This window comes from Sus scrofa, chromosome 7, assembly GCF_000003025.6.
Source record: "Sus scrofa isolate TJ Tabasco breed Duroc chromosome 7, Sscrofa11.1, whole genome shotgun sequence".
In the NCBI taxonomy this organism is placed as follows: Eukaryota; Metazoa; Chordata; class Mammalia; order Artiodactyla; family Suidae; genus Sus; species Sus scrofa.
Genome location: NC_010449.5, coordinates 53,357,317 through 53,376,410, shown reverse-complemented (window position 1 = coordinate 53,376,410; position 19,094 = coordinate 53,357,317). Strand labels below are relative to the sequence as shown.

Below are 19,094 nucleotides of genomic sequence, written 5' to 3'. Positions count from 1 at the left end.
ATGAATTAAGGTTAGAGAATGAAGACTTCTCAGTGCCTAGGAATAGAAACAAGGACCATAAATTGCAGTAACCTGTAGGGAGGAGGCTGCTTATATACAGAGGGAGGATGGGCAATAAAACCATCTTTGATTCTTTGTATTTTTGTATCTAAATCCAAGCTAGGTGGGTCCAGGTTTTGTTGCCATGGGTGAGATAAACATTTAGTTTTAGGATTAAAGAACGTCTTTAATGTGGATGGTAGTGGTGTTCCTGAAGGGACTGCTGCACAGACAGGTAAGAAGGCCATGCAACAGGCAGCACTAATTTCCTGACCTTGTTCCATACACACTTTGGTTTTTTATCAAATCTCGTTTTCCTATTTCTCTATCACTCCACGGTGTTGCCGACCCTTCCCGAAAATCTCTACTAGCGCTCACAATTTTACATTCCCGTGGGGGTTCCTCTCACCTCTCTGATTTCTTCCTCTCCTTCTCTTTTCTTTGCTTAATCCATAAGCGAGAACTGCACCCCCCACAACCCCATGCTCGGCTCTTCTCTTCTTCTTCCCCTATACTATTTTCTTCAGGGACCCATCTCAAGGCACCCCCCCATCATTCTCACGAGTCCCAACTTTCACCCTCAGCTTGGACCTCTTTTCAGAGTTCTAAACCACAGTCCAACTTCTTTCAGATCAGTGGTCTAAAGTTGGGATATGCATACCCCTAAGGGTTCACCAAGACTTTCTCAAGGTGCGTGAGCAAAGACAATTTTAAAAACATCAATTTCCAGGTCCTCTGTTTTCACAGGTATTTCCCCCTAAAAGATGAGTCTGAGGGAGTTCCCATCTTGGCTCAGTGGAAACGAATCTGACTACCATCCACAAGGACGCAGGTTTGATTCCTGGCCTCGATCAGCCAGTTAAGGATCTGGCATTGCCGTGAGCTCTGGTGTAGGTCACAGACGAGGAACGGATCTGGCGTGGCTGTGGCTGTGATGTAGGCCAGTGACTATAGCTCCGATTTGACCCCTAGCCTGGGAACCTCCATGTGCTGTGAACACGGCCCTAGAAAGACAAAAAAATAAAAGAAGTAAGTCTGAGAATGCCTGTAGTCAAGAATTCCTGTTGGTTACTCTTGTCTCATTTTTTCCCTCTTACTCTAACTTTCTAAAAACACACTTTACTTTTCACCCATTCTAAACTTTATTGCTGTGCATTGTTCTGGATATAAACACCTCCAGCACATCAAACAAAACATACTGAAATATAGTATGCATGCAGGTGAAACTTTTTTTTTTCTTTTAGGGCCGCACCTTCGGCATATGGAAGTTTCTGAGCTGGGGGTCGAACTGAAGCTGCAGCTGCCAGCCTACACCACAGTCTGCAGCAATGCTTGATCCTTAACCCACTGAGTGAGGCCACTGATCGAACTCGCATCCTGACACCATGTCAGATTCTTAATCTGCTGAGCCACTGAGCCACAACAGGAACTCCACCTTCTTTAATCCAAGTACCAGAAACACTTGGTAGGGCTTCGTTGTCTCTATGTGTTTAATGTTTTGTGTGAAGAGTAAAGTATAACATCAGGAATGAAGTATTTTGGTCTTTATTGGGATATTCTGATTTCAGACATACTGAAAGTGAGGTGGTAGGAGAGAAGATGATTTTCACTTTATGAAGTTGCTTCTTTTATCCCTATTGTCATAGAACGCATTACTCTCCGAGACTTATGAAATTATTGGAGTTCCCGTCGTGGCACAGTGGTTACCAAATCTGACTAGGAACCATGAGGTTGCAGGTTCAATCCCTGGCCTTGCTCAGTGTGTTAAGGATCTGGTGTTGTCGTGAGCTGTGGTGTAGGTGGCAGACATGGCTCGGATCCAGCGTTGCTGTGGCTGTGGTGTAGGCTGGCAGCTACAGCTCCCATTAGACCCCTAGCCTTGGAACCTCCATATGCTGTGGGCGTGGCCCTAGAAAAGGCAAAAAGACCAAAAAGAAAAACAAAATTACTGTTAAAACATACTTTGAGGGAGTTCTCATTGTGGCTTGGCGGGTTATGAACCATGAGGATGCAGGTTTGATTCCTGGCCTTGCTCAGTTGGATTAAGGATCTGGCGTTGCCGAGAGCTGTGGTATAGGTCGAAGATATGGTTCATGTCCCGTGTTGCTGTGGATGTGGTGTAGGCTGGCAGGTGCAGCTCTGATTCAACCCTTAGCCTGGGAACTTCCATATGCCAAAGATGCAGCCCTAAAAAGTAAAAAACAAACACACGCACACACACAAACTGCTGAAACCATCCCTCTTAAGATGCCATTTACACGTACAAACACTCAGAGATCTCTTTTAGTGCTTGAAATGGTAGGCGAATGTGTAGCAGATTGTGGCAAAAAAGGCGACAGATAAAAAGATTTGATACACACACAGACTAATTTGATTATTCTTGGTTAATTATTTACAATCACTGCCACAGCAAGGGAAACCACAGTCCTGATAAAATTAAGACATAGAAAGAATTGTCCAGGAATACAACTGATGGAGATAATCTTAAAACTTTTGACATGATTTAGGATTAGACTGGGAATGGTGTGTGAGTCCCCCTACCAACAGGAATGCCACAATGATTATACACACGAATGGCTTTATTGCTTTTTCCTATATTTTAATGTCAGAACAATGTTTTATGCACTAAAAAACAAAACAAAACAAAACAAAGAACCTTTGGGTGAAAAAAAAGAGGAACAACAGCAAGTGCCAGTGGAATCAGAACCCAGTACACCACTGGTGGGAATGCAAAATGGTGTGGCCACTTTGGAAAAGTCTGGCAGTTCTTCAAAAAGTTAAAAAATAGCTACCATGTGACCCAACAATTCCACTCCTGGCAATATACTCAAGAGAAATGAAAACATAGGTATATGTACAAAAGCTTGTACATGAATGTTCATAGCAGTATATTACTCATAACAGCCAAAAAATGGAAACAACCCTGCTACTCACAGAGGGATAAATAGTGTTGTAAACCCACTCAATGGAATATTATTCAGCAATAAACTTTGAAAACATTATGCTAAGTAAAAGAAGCCAGTCATAAGGGACAACATTAGCAGATGATTCCACTTACGTGGGATATCCAATCTATAGACTGGTAAATCTATAGACAGAAAGTAGGTTAGTGGTGGTCTAGAGCTGGTGGGGTTGGGGGAGAGGGTGGGAGTGTGAGTGGAAAAGGGGATTAACGATGAATGGATATAGGGATTTGGGGGGGCAGGTGATGAAAATATTCTAAAATTGATTGTGGGGGAGTTACTGTTGTGGCTCAGTGTTAAGAACCTGACTAGTATCCATGGGGACACAGGCTCCATTTCTGGCCTTGCTCAGTGGGTTATGGATCTGGTGTTGCCGTGAGCTGTGGTGTAGTTCGCAGGTGCAGCTTGGATCTGGTGTTGCTGAGGCTGCATCGAAGGCTGGCGGCTGCAGCTCTGCTTCAACTCCCAGCCTGGAAACTTCCATATGCTGCTGGTGCGGCCCTAAAAAGAGAAAAAAATTGACTGTGGGGAGGCTGCAGAACTCTGACTATACTAAAAACCATTAAAGCATACACTTCGAATAGATGAACGGTATGGTATGTGGATTACATCTAAATAAACTTCTGCTAAGAACACCTGGCATATGATGTGAAAATTTTTTTGATTTGTGACATAACTGACGAAAACTTAAAAAATGTTTACTAATTCAGCCAAATTATTAAAAACCATTACACAATGTGAGATTAGCATATAAAGTCAAAAATCTCAAGTAGAAATAAAACCAAGACAGATATTTCTACCACAAAAAGACTGTTTAACTAAACTCCAGCAGACAGACCAGTAACTAAATGTAGTACAGCTGCCCCTTGGGGGTTGGAGTGCTGACCATCAAAAATCTGCACATAACTTTATAGACAGTCCTCTGTATGTGTTTCCATATCTGCAGATTCAACCAGCCGCAGATCGTGTAGTACTGCAGCATATATTTAGTGAAAAAAACCCTGCACATAAATGGATCTGCACAGTGTTTAAATCTGTGTAGCTCAAGGGTCCGCTGAATTCATACAATTTGTTGTCATGAAAAAGTTTATCAATCTCTCAGAGTTCATTACATGTGGCACATCTTACTTGGCCTGTTGAAAAACAGGATGTTTGGGATTACTAAATATCCTAGTGAGAGTGAGCTCATGTCAATTGATGAATGGATAAATAAAATGTGGGATGCCCATTCAATGGAAGATTACTCAGCAAAAAAGGAACTAAGTACCAAAAGATGCTACAACGTGAGTGACCCGTGCGAACATAAACAGTGGAAGCAGATGGGCGCAGATGAGAAGGAGAGAACGGGGAGTGACTGCTGAGTTCCAGATTTCTTTTTGGGGTGATGAAAATGTTCTAAACTTAGATTCAGGGGATGGATGCTCAATTCTGAAAATATGAAAACATGCACTAAATTCTAACCTTTAACTGGGTGAAATTTGTGGTGCATCAATCATACCTCAATTTTTTTTGTTTAAACTTTGGATTCCAAAGTATCTTCATCAAGGGAGTACTGTTGTTGCTGCTATGAAAACAGTAAATATTATTAGGTCCAGGGTGTCAAACTCATGTCATTTTAAGTGATGTGTCAGGAAATGAAATCAATTTGTGTTTAGCTCCTGTTGGTTTTGGAACTGAGAAGCTCTCATGAGGGTGTGCTCTAAGTAGTTTACGTGAATTGAAAAACAAAGTCAGAATTTTAAATTCTTTATTTTTGCTTTTTAAGGCACACTCGTGGCATATGGAGGTTCCCAGGCTCGGGGTCGAATGGGAACTACAGCTGCTGGCCTACATCACAGTCACAGCAAAGCAGGATTGGAGCCGTGTCCAAGACCTACACTACAGCTCACGGCAATGCCAGATCCTTAACCCACTGAACAAAGCCAGGGATCGAACCGGCATCCTCATGGGTCCTAGTCAGGTTCATTACTGCTGAGTTCTGACAGAACTCCCCAGAATTTTTTTTTTATATGTAAGAAAATAAGTCTAGTTTGGCCAATTGGTTTGACAATGAAAGCTTGCCTTGCCAACTAGGTTATATGGTAGTTATGTCCTATTGTTTGTTTGTTTGTCTTTTTGCCATTTCTTGAACCGCTCCCTCGGCACATGGAGGTTCCCAGGCTAGGGGTCTAATCGGAGCTGTAGCCACCGGCCTACACCAGAGCCACAGCAACGCAGGATCTGAGCCACGTCTGCAACATACACCTCAGCTCAGGCAACGCCGGATCCTTAACCCACTGAGCAAGGCCAGGGATCGAACTGCAACCTCATGGTTCCTAGTCGGATTCGTTAACCACTGCACCACAATGGGAACTCCAGTGTCCCACTGTTTGAAAGAGCGAATTGGCAGCTACAAAGTTTTGACAAAACTATCATTTAAAAGCATATCAGATAATAAAAATACGTCAAAACTATATTAGGAAAGGTGTCCTGAAACCAATAGCATTTTGATTTCCCTAACTCCTCCAAATACACTGGCTATAGGATTCATTTAAGTAAAAGAATAACAAGAGAATTTAATAGTTATTAGAAAAGTTTTGGTAAAGCATTTTTTAGGGTATATTTCCCAGAAAAAGTAAAGTGAGTAACTAGTGATCTGACTTATTTTGCTAGTCAGATGGTTTCCAATTCTTTGCTTTTCACAAAATTTGGAGGACCTAATTGAGATGTCAGTTGACAGATCATTAAAAATAATTTTTGATGACAGATTATATAACTTTGGCATATACATCAGAAGGAATTTAAATAACTGGGTGTTAATACTATAATAAAATGCTTTCCATTCCCATCTGCATGTTGATATGAGCGACATTTCTCAATGCTATAAAATACACCTATAAAAATAAGAAATATGAACTGACTTGATTCATCCATAGACATTGAACTGGGAAAAAGTCCTCTCATTAAGTTATACACTCCAAGCAAAAAAAAAAATTTCTTTTTAGGGCTGCACCTGTGGCTCATGGAGGTTCCCAGGCCAGGGGTTGAACTGGAGCTACAGCTGCCGGCCTACGCCACAGCCACAGCAACCCAGGATCTAAGCTGCGTCTGCAACCTACACCACAACACCACAGCTCATGGCAACGCTGAATCCTTAAGCCACTGAGCCAGGCCAAGTATCAAACCCGCATCCTCATGGATCCTAGTCGGGTTCGTTAACTGCTGAACCACAAAGGGAACTCTCTCATTCAAAATTTATGCTTAAGAATTTTTAAAAATTATTTAAATGTAGTTGATTTACAATATTGTGTTAATTTCTACTGCAGCAAAGTGGTTCAGTTATACGTACACATTCTTTTTATTTTTTGTATTTTTAGGGCTGCACCCGAGGCATGTGGAAGTTCCCAGGCTAAGGGTCGAACTGGAGTACAGCTGCCAGCCTATGCCACAGCCACAGCAATGCAGGACCCAAGCCGTGTTTGGATCCTACACCACAGCTCACAGCAACGCCAGAATCTTAACCCACCAAGCGAGGCCAGGGACTGAACCTGCAACCTCACTGATACTAGTTGGGTTCCTTTCAGCTGAGCCACGATAGGAACTCCATACACTCGTTGATTCTTTACTGGACAACAAAGTATTAGATCACAACAAAATACTCATGCATTCAGGCCCTCATTTATTTAGTGCTTACTGTGCTGTATTAACTATCTAAATGTCCATCTCTTTTCTATTGGCTCAGTTCATATTTTAAGGGCCTAAGGAAAAGGAATGAAGTCAATCCATTTTATTTCCACCTTTCTATTTTCCAAAGAGGATGAATATTCCCACCAATGGGCAAAGAAGCACAGGCCTGTGACCTCAACCCTAGGGACACCCACATTCACCAAGGCCATGACACAGCAGTAGCTGGGAAATTTAATCCAAACAAGGGGCCTACTGTCAGAAAAGAAGATCAGAAAAAAAAAAGTAACAGAAAGTGTTTATTAAAATCTTTTACTTGCACTCAGGGATTTAAATTCTCCCAAATGTAGAAGTCCAAATATATTAAGGAGTCAACAGACCTGCTCAAATTTTCATATTTTACCTACATTTACCAAAATTATTCCATATGTTCCAATTATTCATTCTTACTCGGTGCCAAGTATGCACAGGGCACCACATGCTAGACCCAGGAAATGTATAGTCTTTTACTTTTCCAGACAGATCTCCCCTTCACACTGCTGGGAAAAGATACTAAAGGTGCCTGCCTCTAAACATCTACGTGCAAGGTTTACTCAAAAGAAAAAAAAAAAAAGAAAAAAGAAAAAAAAAAAAAGGATAAATTCTATACTTTTAGAAAGTTATTTAAAATGTAAATTGAATTTATATCATTTCTTTTAGCTATGGGCATTTGGCAACCAATACTACTGATCAAAAAGAACAGTAATGGAGTTCCCGTCATGGCTCAGTGGTAACAAACCCAACTAGCAACCATGAGGACATGGGTCTGATCCCTGGCCTCACTCAGTGGGTTAAGGATCTGGCGTTGCAGGGAGCTGTGGTGTAGATTGCAGACATGGCTCTGATCTGGCATTGCTGTGGCTGTGGGATAGGCCGGCAGCTGCAGCTCCAATTCAACCCCTAGCCTGGGAACTTCCATGTGCTGCAGGTGCGGCTCTAAAAAGCAACAACAAAAAGAACAGTAGGTGAATGTGTATGTATATTTATGGCTGAATCACTGTACAGCAGAAATTGACACCATACTGTAAATGAATTATACTTTAATAAAAAAATTTAAAAAATAAAAGAACAGATTACATCTGGCATAAATTGATGGAAAAAAGCTAAAAACTTTTAGCTGCCGTTTTTTTTTTTTTTAAAAAAAGCTTTTATAAGAGCACAACAGTATTGGTAGAAGCAAATTTCCAGCATGTGGGTTCTTCACTAGAACTTAAAGTACAAGACACCTTAAATATAATGTTGTAATGCATATTAATTATGGAAGCAAAATTAAATTAAATTCAAATACCGCATTCTAAATTTTGTGATTCCATGCACAAAATTTTGAGGACTTTAAAATTCTTGAGCTTAGGATTGCCAGTTTAATTTGCAAAGGTCTTTGGAGCTATCTTGAGCTCATAACCTCCCCCCACCACACCCATAACCCATCACACAGCACTTTTAGTTCTTCTCACAATCCATTGAGATGCTGTTGGTGTTTTTACTGATTACAGTATTTATAGAGCCAGATTATCCCCATTTCCAAATGACCAAAGCTTTAAAAATTCACCCTAATACATTAGTCATTATTCTTTCAGACATTCCTCAATCTAAAAGCACCTACCAATAAATTAGAAGGAAAAAATATTTTAACTTTAGCAGACAATAGCTGTTAAGTAAATATCTGAGCTGAATGAACCTATCAGAGAATGTATCTGTCTCTGCAAAGTCATGTAGGAGCACAAAATAATTCAGTACAACCTGTATATGTGGGGATACTTTCTATAGTGGTTTTTCTTTTTCTTTTTTTCCGCTTTTTAGGGCTGCACCCATGGCACCCGGAGGTTCCCGGGTTAGGGGTCAAATCGGAGCTACAACTGCTGGTCTACACCACAGCCACAGCAATGTAGGATTTGAGCTGTGTCTATGGTCTACACCATGGCTCATGGCTCACGACAATGCCAGATCCCCAATCCACTGAGTGAGGCCAGGGATTGAACCCGAACCCTCATGGATACTAGTCGGATTCTTAATCCCCTGAGCCACAACGGGAATGCCTATAGTAGTTTTTGTTACTTATTAACTATGGATTTGGTGGCAACAAGAAGCACTTTGCTGTTGAGATGAAAACAAAGCACCAAAGCCGTTAAACATAGTTCCTGGATACAAGTGCGACTTCAGAGGAAAACGACAAAGCAGGGTCATCTGTTCACTCCGTCATGTATACTCTTGGATACATGGGAGCTAAGACTGGCTAAATAAAAGCTGATTTATTACTGAGACTATCCCGGGGTTTAACAGGTATGCCAAGCACTGTTGCCCTACTTCCAAAATAGGTACTGGGATCGAGTTTTAACTTCAGTGAGTGAAGAAAAGCCCTAGGTTCCCAAATTGAGCTAGCTGCACAGTGGAATCACTTGGGGATTTTTAAAAACATACTAGCTCCCAACCTCCCCAATTCTGATCTAATTGGCACTGGGTGCAACCTGGGCACTGGGATTTTTAAGGCTCTGTAGATGATTCTAACGTGTGGCAATCTGGGAGCCACTGCCCTGAGGCTTTGAAATTAATAACTTTCAACAACTTACACCTGAGGTCTGAGAATCTTCAGCTGAGTGAGGATGTCCTTCTGCACCCTGGGATTGGCAGTGGCTGTAAGCGCCATCACTGGAACAGAGGGAAACTTCTGGCGCAGCATATTCATTCTTTTGTAGTCTGGACGAAAATCATGTCCCCACTAGTTGGAAATAAAATACTGCTTTTCAGACGATTTGGATCTTCCTTACATAAAGCAAACACTGCTCACTATATTAAGAACAACCTCATTTTTCAGTGCAATAGCGGAATAATTCACTCAATGTTTCTTCTCTTCAGTTCTGAAAATACATACACTGTTGGTAGTATATATTTATTGCTATTTCAAGACACAGAAAACAGTATTTACCTGACTGACACAATGTGCTTCATCAATAACAAAACGTGCCAAGAGCTTCCTGTTGTACAGATTCTCCAGAGTAGAAATCAGTCTGTTACTTGCACAGACCTAGACCAGAAATGCATCAATCAGACATTTTAAAACACTGAAACACATCATCTTAAGGATTGGGTTGTCTCTAAGTCCCACTGTGACTTAAGTTGTTTTAAAACCTCCAAATAAAATTGGTTCTGATTTCAATCAATGAACAGAATTAGAAGTAATGGAAAAACAGCAAATGAGACCTCTCAGACTGTTCGCCCACATTTAGCCAACAGTTATGCGTTAGGCCAGTGGTTCTAAGAGTTATTCTGCCTCTGGGTATCTGGGGGCCACCACACGGTTACAGTGGGAGCAAGGTTACTGATGTGTGTTACCTCTGTGTGTGTTGTTTGGGGGAATATAAATACACACACACACACACACACACGTACATATATTTACATTTTGTAGCTCTGTCCATAACTGGGCCTAGAAGCAATGACATCCTAGTGGCAATGACCATACCTGGCCCCTATGTCTTGACATATGTAACAAGGACACAAAAGCCAGTTTGATGGAGCTTTCCCATTGGTTAAACCTAGGACAATTAGAACATCAAAACAGATGATGGGGAGTTCCTGTTGTGGCTCAGGGGGTTAAGACTCCAACATAGCGTCTGTGGGGATGCAGGTTTGATCCCTGGCCTCACTCAGTGGGTTAAGGACCTTGCATTGCCATGAGCTGTAGGTCACAGATGTGGCTTGGATCCATTGTGGCTGTGGCTGTGGCCAACGGCTGCAACTCTGATATGACCCCTGGCCTGGGAACTTCCATATGCCACAGGTACAGCTGTTAAAAAAAAAAAGAAGAAGAAAAAAAAAAACCATAATGGTAATTATAACCCACTGAATAATTAAGAATCTGATTTGATATCGATATAAATAAATATGTGGGTAAAAGGAAAAGCTTGTCCTTGCACAGCACAATGCCAACTAAGTTAAAAAAAATCATCATTTGGCACACATTATGATAACTGATGGGGAATTATCAATGGACAATAAAACTCTAGGGTAAAAGTCTGATGTGTAATAGGATATTTATATAGTTCAGTTATTCCACAACAGGATACCTACAGTTACAAAAAAATTTACATCCCCCTCAAAATGAAGAACCCAAATCTAATCAAGAGTAAACAGGAGTTCCTGTCGTGGCGCAGTGGTTAACGAATCCGACTAGGAACCATGAGGTTACGGGTTCCATCCCTGGCCTCGCTCAGTGGGTTAAGGACCCGGTGTTGCCATGAGCTGTGGTGTAGGTCGCAGACGTGGCTCGGATCCCACATTGCTGTGGCTCTGGCATAGGCCGGCGGCTACAGCTCCAATTTGACCCCTAGCCTGGGAACCTCCATATGCCGTGGGAAGCAGCCCTAGAAAAGACAAAAAAAAAAAAAAAAAAAAAAAAAAAAAAAAAAAAAAAAGAGTAAACATAAACTCAAACGGAGGGACAGTCTTCAAAACAATTGGCCTTCACTTTTCAAAACTGTCAAGATCGCAAAAGACAGAAATTGTTTAAAGAGACACAACAATTAATACAATGCATAATCTAGGATTTTGTTTTGCTATAAAGGATTATTGGGACAACTGGTAAAACTGGAATAAGGTTTACAGGTTAACAATTTTTTTTTAGGGCTACACCATGGCATATGGAGGTTCCCAGGCTAAGAAGGGTAGAATCAGAGCTGCAGATGCTGGCCTACATCACAGCCACAGCAATGACGGATGAGTGACATACACCACAGCTCGCTGCAACGTGGGATCCCCAACCTACTGAGAGAGGCTAGGGATTGAACCTGCATTTTCGTGGATACTAGTAGGGTTCGTAACTACAAGAACTCCCAAAGTAACAGAATTACGTCAATGAATACTTTTTTTTTTTTTTTCTGTCTTTTGTCTTTTTGTCTTTTGTTGTTGTTGTTGTTGCTATTTCTTGGGCCGCTCCCGCGGCATATGGAGGTTCCCAGGCTAGGGGTTGAATCGGAGCTGCAGCCACCGGCCTACGCCAGAGCCACAGCAACGCAGGATCCGAGCCGCGTCTGCAACCTACACCACAACTCACGGCAACGCTGGATCGTTAACCCACTGAGCAAGGGCAGGGACCGAACCCGCAACCTCATGGTTCCTAGTCGGATTCGTTAACCACTGCGCCACGACGGAAACTCCCAATGAATACTTTCTAATTTTGATAACTGTACTGAGGTTATGCAAGAAAATACTTTGTTTTTAGGAAATGTGATATCCTTTTAGGGTTAAAAGGATATCATGTCTGTAACTTACTCATATGTTTAAAAGAAAAATAGAGCAAGTGAAATGTGACCATTTGGGGTTTCTCAGTGAACATTACACAGGAATTTTTGCAATAAACTGTACATCATAAATTATGTAAAAAATTTAAAATATATGTAATCTAGTAGGCTTTTATGAGGTAACAGAAAAACATACTTGTCTCTGCTCCCAGTTCCTGGCACAGGGTTCCTGAAACCCTTGCAAATTCTTAAGTGATAAGAGTACTAGGAGCATCTTTTGCTCTATTGAGATAACTCTGGGTGGGCTCCTGGGTGGGACCTGATCACCAGAAAGAACAAGCCATGATTAAAAGCTTGGAACTTTCAGTCCCACCCCCATCCTCTAGAGAGGAGAGTCAGTCTAGAAATGGAGTCAATAACTGATCACACCCAAGTGAGGAAGCCTCTGTGAAATCCTAAAAGTATGGGGTTCAGAGAGCCTCTAGGCTGGCAAACACAGCCACATACTGAGGGTTGACATCCCCAGCCCCACAGAGACAGAAGCTCCTAGACCTGGCCCTAGGTCTGTGTAGCTCCTCACCTGGCTGTTTATCCGTGTCCTTTATCATCGCCTTTCATGAACTGGGAAAGGTTAAGTAAGTGTCTCCCTGAAATCTGTGAGCTGTTCTAGCAAGTTGCTCAATTCAAGCAGGAGGAGATCATGGGAACCTCTGATTTGGAGCCAAGTCTGACAGAAGTTGTGGGTAACCTGTGGCCCAGCATCTGAAGCAGACTGGTACCAATCTCGTAAGACTGAGTCCTTAACCTGTGGGATCTGACACTCTCTCTGGGTAGACAGAGTCAGAATTGAGTTAAATTGTACCACACGACACCCAACTGGTATCACAGAGAACTGCCTGATGTAAGGGAAAATCTCCATATTTTAGGTGACTAGAGTGAAAAATTCTATGTGAGTAGCAAAGGAGAGAAACACAGGAGGTCTTTCGACTGTTTTTTTGGTTTTTTTTTTTCCTCCCGGAAATAGTTTCAATATTGTATTTTAAAATAATGATATAAATACAAACCTTCTCTGGAGTGACATATAGAAGTTTTATAATTGGGTCTTTTTTTGATAACTGGAGGTAAATACTTGTAGCTTCGGAGTCAGTCTTATCACCTGTCAGATATGTAGCTGGAATCTAAGAATAAAAGTTGTAAACAATTTAAATTTTAGACATGAATCTGACTCGAGCTTACATTTATCCTTAGGTTTTATAAATATGTCACATACCAAAACTGTCAAAGGAAAGAGAATCTCAACATAATAAAAATAACAAAAAATCAATGTTTATTTTTGAAAAACCCTGTTAATCATAGGTCAAATATTCTTTCCACTGTTTAGTTCCTTTTCTTTTTCCCTCTTTTCTTTACTTCCTTAACTTTTTGTATTTGTAAGACAAATATGAATTCAACATCTAGGAGATTTCAGTCCTAATGCATGGCTGTATATATATATTTTTTAGGTAGATTTATCTTTAGGGTTTTAATGCACAACGATACTGAAAAGACCATAATATGAATGGCTGAATCACTGTCGTAAGACATCCTTTGGAAGAAAAATCAAATCAGTGGTCCTGTTAAGGGATGGTGGCTCATAACCCCAAAAACAGTTCTGTTTGATCACAATCTGTAGGATTTTAAGTCGACTGCATTCAGGATACTTTCTTAACCTTGGCCAGAAGAAGAAAGGACATCTGTGTGTGGGCATGCACATGTGTATGCATTTCAAGATATTAAGGGAGTGAGAACTAAGCCAATCTGACAGTAGTAGAAAAAAAAAAAAAAAGAAAGAAAGAAAAAAAAAAAGAAATCCTTCCATGTTAGAAAAAAAAAAAAATTTACATCAGGAAAATCTAGGTTAAAAGTTCTTACTAAAATATGTACTTCTAGAATAAAATCAGATTGAACTTCAGAAGGTTATCTGTTCCAGCATTCTCAAAGGCTTGCATTTAAATGTACAACTTAATATAACAGTCATGCTTTATTTTTTTTTTTTTTTGGTCTTTTTTGCCTTTTTAGGACTGCACAAGCGGCATATGGAGGTTCCCAGGCTAGGGGTCCAATCGGAGCTGTTGCTGCCGGCCTATGCTAGATCTGAGCCGCGTCTATGACCTACACCACAGCTCATGGCAACATTGGATCCTTAACCTATATCCTCATGGATCCCAGTCAGGTTCGTTAACCTCTGAGCCACGATGGGAACTCCAGAAACATATTTTTTAAATTATGCTTTTATTAGTATTTCTATTATAATGGGTAGTGTTTTGTTTTAACTTACATCCAAGGAAGTTAGCTTTTGGACTTGATCTACTATAAGTGATCTCAAGGGGGAAATGACAATGGTGACCCCAGAAGAAACACAGGCAGGGAGCTGGTAACACAAACTTTTACCACCTCCTAAAAGAAATGACAAAACAAGAAATCTGTCAGGTTCTATCTTGAGAGCATGAAGGCAAAAGTTACAATGTCACATTATTTAAAGTAATTAACTAATAGGATACCAAGTGATATTCTCCATGATGCCAAAAATACACCATATTTGAATGAACCAAAATATTTGGGCAATTTAAATATGTAAAAATTATCTTTTAGGACATCTTATGTAGGTACATATGGCAGCAAAAAGCAAGAATCAGAGCAGGAAACTATTTTAAATGCAGCAGGATTACTTTGAGAGTCTACGTGACCCTGAAAAATGCTCCCCAAACCCTAGAGGATCATAGAAAGTCCTGCTGGACGAGATCAGGGCCAGGGTGCCATCCAGCTTTAGAATACCAAACTGGAGGCCACACAGAAGGCAGGACGGAACAAGTTAATGAAGGATGAAGTGCTGCTGATTAAACCAACTACACTGTCTAAAATTTAAAATCAGTATGAAAAAATTCAGATGCCCAGCCAACATTACTTAACGATGATAGCAACGACCAATGGCTGGAAGTCCCAGCCAGGCGAGTGAAAGGCAGAGGGGAGGCTACAAGTAGGTAATGAAGCTCCAAACTCCCCAGGCTGCAGCTCCTTCTTCATTGTTAACTGAAGTACAGTGGATTTACAATACGTCCCCATGCTTCTTATCCCAAGGGCTCATCTAATATTCTTACCTGGATAAATATAAATCATTGACCAGCTGTTATAAGCTTTAATAGCACAAAGAAAAGTCCTGGAACTCTTCAAAACTGAGGATGAGAAAGAACTACGCTCAATGCTTTTCCCTTAATCCTCACAACGCTCTAAGTGGGCACCTCATTATTACCCCCTCGTTATTACGAGGAGGCTGGGGTTCAGGGAGGGAGGCAGCTTGCTCAAGGCCACATGGTTAAGAAGTGGCAGAGCTGTGCTTTAAGATCAGGCCATCGCTCCAGAGCTGACGATTTTAACCACCATGCAATACTAGGTTGTGCCAAATAAATTGCCAGAAATGGTCACGGTCTGTGACAGTAATTTTTTTGTTCTTGTTCCAGGCTAATTTAGACTAGAAAAAAGAAAAATTCCCAAAGGAAAATCCTAGATCAGTTCAACACTATGAGCTTTGAGTTGAAAGTATTAAAGGGCTATAAACATTATCATGTCAACAACTAGAGCAGAAGATATGAGATAATACACTTTACCAACTACAGCACCGGAGGTTTAGAGGTCCCTAAATGATAGAAATACTGTGTAGGTGTTCTTTTTATTTCTATTAAAGGGCATTCATTTAACATCTGCCAATGGATTCCTGCCAATTCATATCTAAAAATACATACCAGTGGGCATTAAGATAAAACAGTCTTCACCAAGCAGTGCAGCATTGATCGCCTCAAGCTGATTAGTTCTAAAATTATGCAGGCCAAATTTTTTATGAAAAATCTTCATCATTTCTTTTGTATGAGGAAAATTAAGACTTTGGAAATGCTTGTGTTTCAGATTTCTGGATGTTAAATTTTGCTCCGACTTGTCTAAGAAAATAATCAATGTTAAGAGAAATCAGGGTATTATTGTAACAGCTCAGTTTCAGCATTTTTACCCTTTGTCCTGCCAAGTCATCAGCGTGGGTCTCCTTTAACTGCTGATGGGGGTTTCCTCACTGCCCAGCGTCAAAGCCTCCTCAGGGCTAAACTCAGGTCTTTCTTGGACTTTTTTTTGCAGCACCTACCACTGCTATTCTCTCTTGACCTTCAAGACAATCACTGGTTTTCTACTTGCTTTAAATTCCCTTTTCCAGCTCCGTTTCCTCCACCTGCACCTTAAATTTGGCAAAATCCATCACACACTTGGGATTGGGGGCTTTAGACATTCTTCTTTTGGTCCTATGACCTTAAACATTCCTGATGGGTACCAGATGCCAAGATCTCTTTCTTAAGACCAGACTGGCCCCCTCCTAAGTTCCAGTTCTGCCCGCACCTCCAACTGTGTGCAAGACATTCCTATCTGAATGACTTTCCAGCACTTAAAGCTCAGCAAACCTTAAGACAGCCCTCCTCAGCTTTTCTCCAAATCTGCCTCTGCCTCCTGACTTCCCTATTTCTGTTCCTGGTGTCCTGGTTTTCCCAGTCACCGGGTCTGAAACCTCAGAGTCATGCCAGCTTCCTCTGATTCTTCTTCCGAAACGTCTCTCACTCCGCCCCCTGTTCTGCACCCTTGCTGTCACAGCTCTGGCTCAGCACAGAGAACAAGAGATGCTCACGTTGGCTCTGGCAGTTACTCTGACCCCAACACTCAACTGCCTCAAAGATAATTGCTGACACAAGTATGACACATCAAACATGATGCAAAAATAAACCCACTGATGGTTATTTTAAAGGTCAACAGCGTAACTGCAAGAACAACCTCTGTGGTATTAAGTCATCAATGGCGAAAATAGAGAGGACTGTACTTTTACAAAATCTTACTCACATAACTTGATTCAGCTAAAAAAAAAAATCCCAATTTTTGATAACATTATAAGGCTGATGTAAGTTTTTAAAATTAATTTTGCCTTTTCTCTGCAGTCTTTGCAATGGCTAATTTTACTCTTCCAAAAAACTTCTCTTTAAATAGTGAGCTCCAAGAGGGCAGGAACTCTTCGTTATCCATCTACTCTGAGGACCTGTGCACTGAACATGGCACATAGTGGGCACTCAAAGAAATAAAATGATTTTAGACCAAAAGAAATCATTTGACTGATATAAGAAATTTCTGACTTCATTATCTTTCCTAGGCTGCCCTACATTTTAATGTTTCTCTACTTTATAAATTGATCAGTTCTCATCAATCCAGAATTCTAAAAATACACACAATTACACTTTTAACATAAATTCAGCTTTGCTTTTACCCACCCCCAAAAAGCATTACGAACTTGGCCTTCATGAGCTTTATTGTTTTAGAGACTAAAAAATGTTAATTTAAAGGCAAGGCACATTTGTAATGACTTTAGAGCTTTACTACAATAGGTTATAATTACACATTTTATAAAACTACAGCTGCTACAGAGACAAAGGAGCAACTTGCTTTTGAAATTGTGATTTGTAATTCATATTATCAGCAGAAATTTGCATAGAAACAATGTCGTTTTCAGGCAATGAGGATTTGCTATGGTTTTTCTCACATAGTTCCTATTTTGACCAGTTTTGTTTTCAAATAAAATATAACCATTCAATTTATTTTAAACTTACCAGTGTAATTGTGAATTGACTCTGAGAAGTTTTTATTTTGAGCAGTAGATGCCACTGGAAGAGAGTCTGTCTTGGCTGAAGAAATCCTTTCTGATACTGATTTGACTGGCCGACCTTCCTTAATAGGTTGATAGACAGCTGTGGAAGATTTGCTGGCTGCTAAATTATGCATCATATTTTCCCAGTCATCGTCATCATCATCAAAGTCATCTATGTCAAAATTATCAATATCACAGGATGCCTGGATTTCTCTTTCCAAGTCATTTATTGAGGTAGTGTGTTTATTCTGATCTTTCACAGCAGTGCTTGTAAGAACATTTCCTGGGAAATAAGAGCTTTCATTTCTTTTTTCTACCCTTGGGGTTTCAGCCCAGTTGCTACTTACAAAAGACTTCTGTAAATGGGAATTGAATGGAGGTCTTTCAAAGACAGTCTTCGTGGTGGCTGAGAATCCTGTCTTTCCTGGGGTAGTAGTCAGCAAATGCTCCCCAGAAGAGAAGGAATTTGAGAGACAGTGTGGAAAAGCTAACTCCTTAACAGAATTCCCTGTAGGACAGGAATTGCCATTTGGAAATGCAGAAGGTGAGGAAACAGATGCCACAGGGCTACCAAGTGAAGCAGGCCTGCATCTCCACAGCAAGGCAAGGGCACTGGCATCACATGTGTTAAAATCTGCTTCAGCAAGGAGTTTCCTTCTGAAGAGAGAGCACAGAACACCGTATTACATTCGAGTAGTCTGCTGTGGCAGGCCACACTGTTTAGCTTCCATGCCACACCGTGCCCAAATATAGCCTCTTTTCCCCAGTCTCAAAAATCTGAATACAAATGCTTAAAGGAACAGTTTGAAAAGGTAAATAAACTTAAAACATAGTGATAATTATGATATTCAATGGAAATCTTGCCCCATAATGCTTATGACTTAGAATGGGGATAGAAACGTAATCGGATATTTTCCAGAAGGAGAAAAATCAAGATACCTCATGTCCCGCTGCTGCAGCAGTTCATTCCCACAATCCAAAGCCTTCAGCTTGTCATCAGGAATGGTATCAAGTAATTTACAGATATGGTCCATCACACGGATAAGCTGCTGCTGTACATTTATCTGTCCAGCTATAAAGTAATTACGTTAATTATAAAGTAATATTTTTCCTTGACAACAAAAAAGATTTAAAATTTTGAAAGGCACGCATATAAAACATGAAGTAGTTTCTTTCTTTCTTTCTTTTTTTTTTGTCTTTCAGGGCCACACCTGTGGCATATGGAGGTTCCCAGGCTAGGGGTCAAACTGGAGCTGTAGCTGCCAGCCTGTGGGAAGTAACATAATGTCTCTTCTATCAAAGGAAATCGTGGGAGTTCCCGTCGTGGCGCAGTGGTTAAGGAATCCGACTAGGAACCATGAGGTTGCGGGTTCGGTCCCTGCCCTTGCTCAGTGGGTTAACGATCTGGCGTTGCCGTGAGCTGTGGTGTAGGTTGCAGACGCGGCTCGG

General features: G+C 40.8%; 1 protein-coding gene across 6 annotated transcripts in view; it reads right to left on the bottom strand.

Moving 5' to 3' along the window:
• BLM (Bloom syndrome RecQ like helicase) overlaps nt 1-19,094 on the bottom strand; it is a 95,135-nt gene that overhangs the window by 36,239 nt on the left and 39,802 nt on the right. For all 6 annotated transcript variants that reach the window (XM_021097882.1, XM_021097881.1, XM_021097884.1 and 3 more), the window contains 7 exon segments: nt 18,585-18,717; nt 17,608-18,302; nt 15,721-15,912; nt 14,259-14,377; nt 13,006-13,119; nt 9,628-9,726; nt 9,272-9,420 (listed from right to left, as the gene is read on the bottom strand). In XM_021097882.1, coding sequence (XP_020953541.1) covers nt 9,272-9,420; nt 9,628-9,726; nt 13,006-13,119; nt 14,259-14,377; nt 15,721-15,912; nt 17,608-18,302; nt 18,585-18,717 — 1,501 coding nt within the window.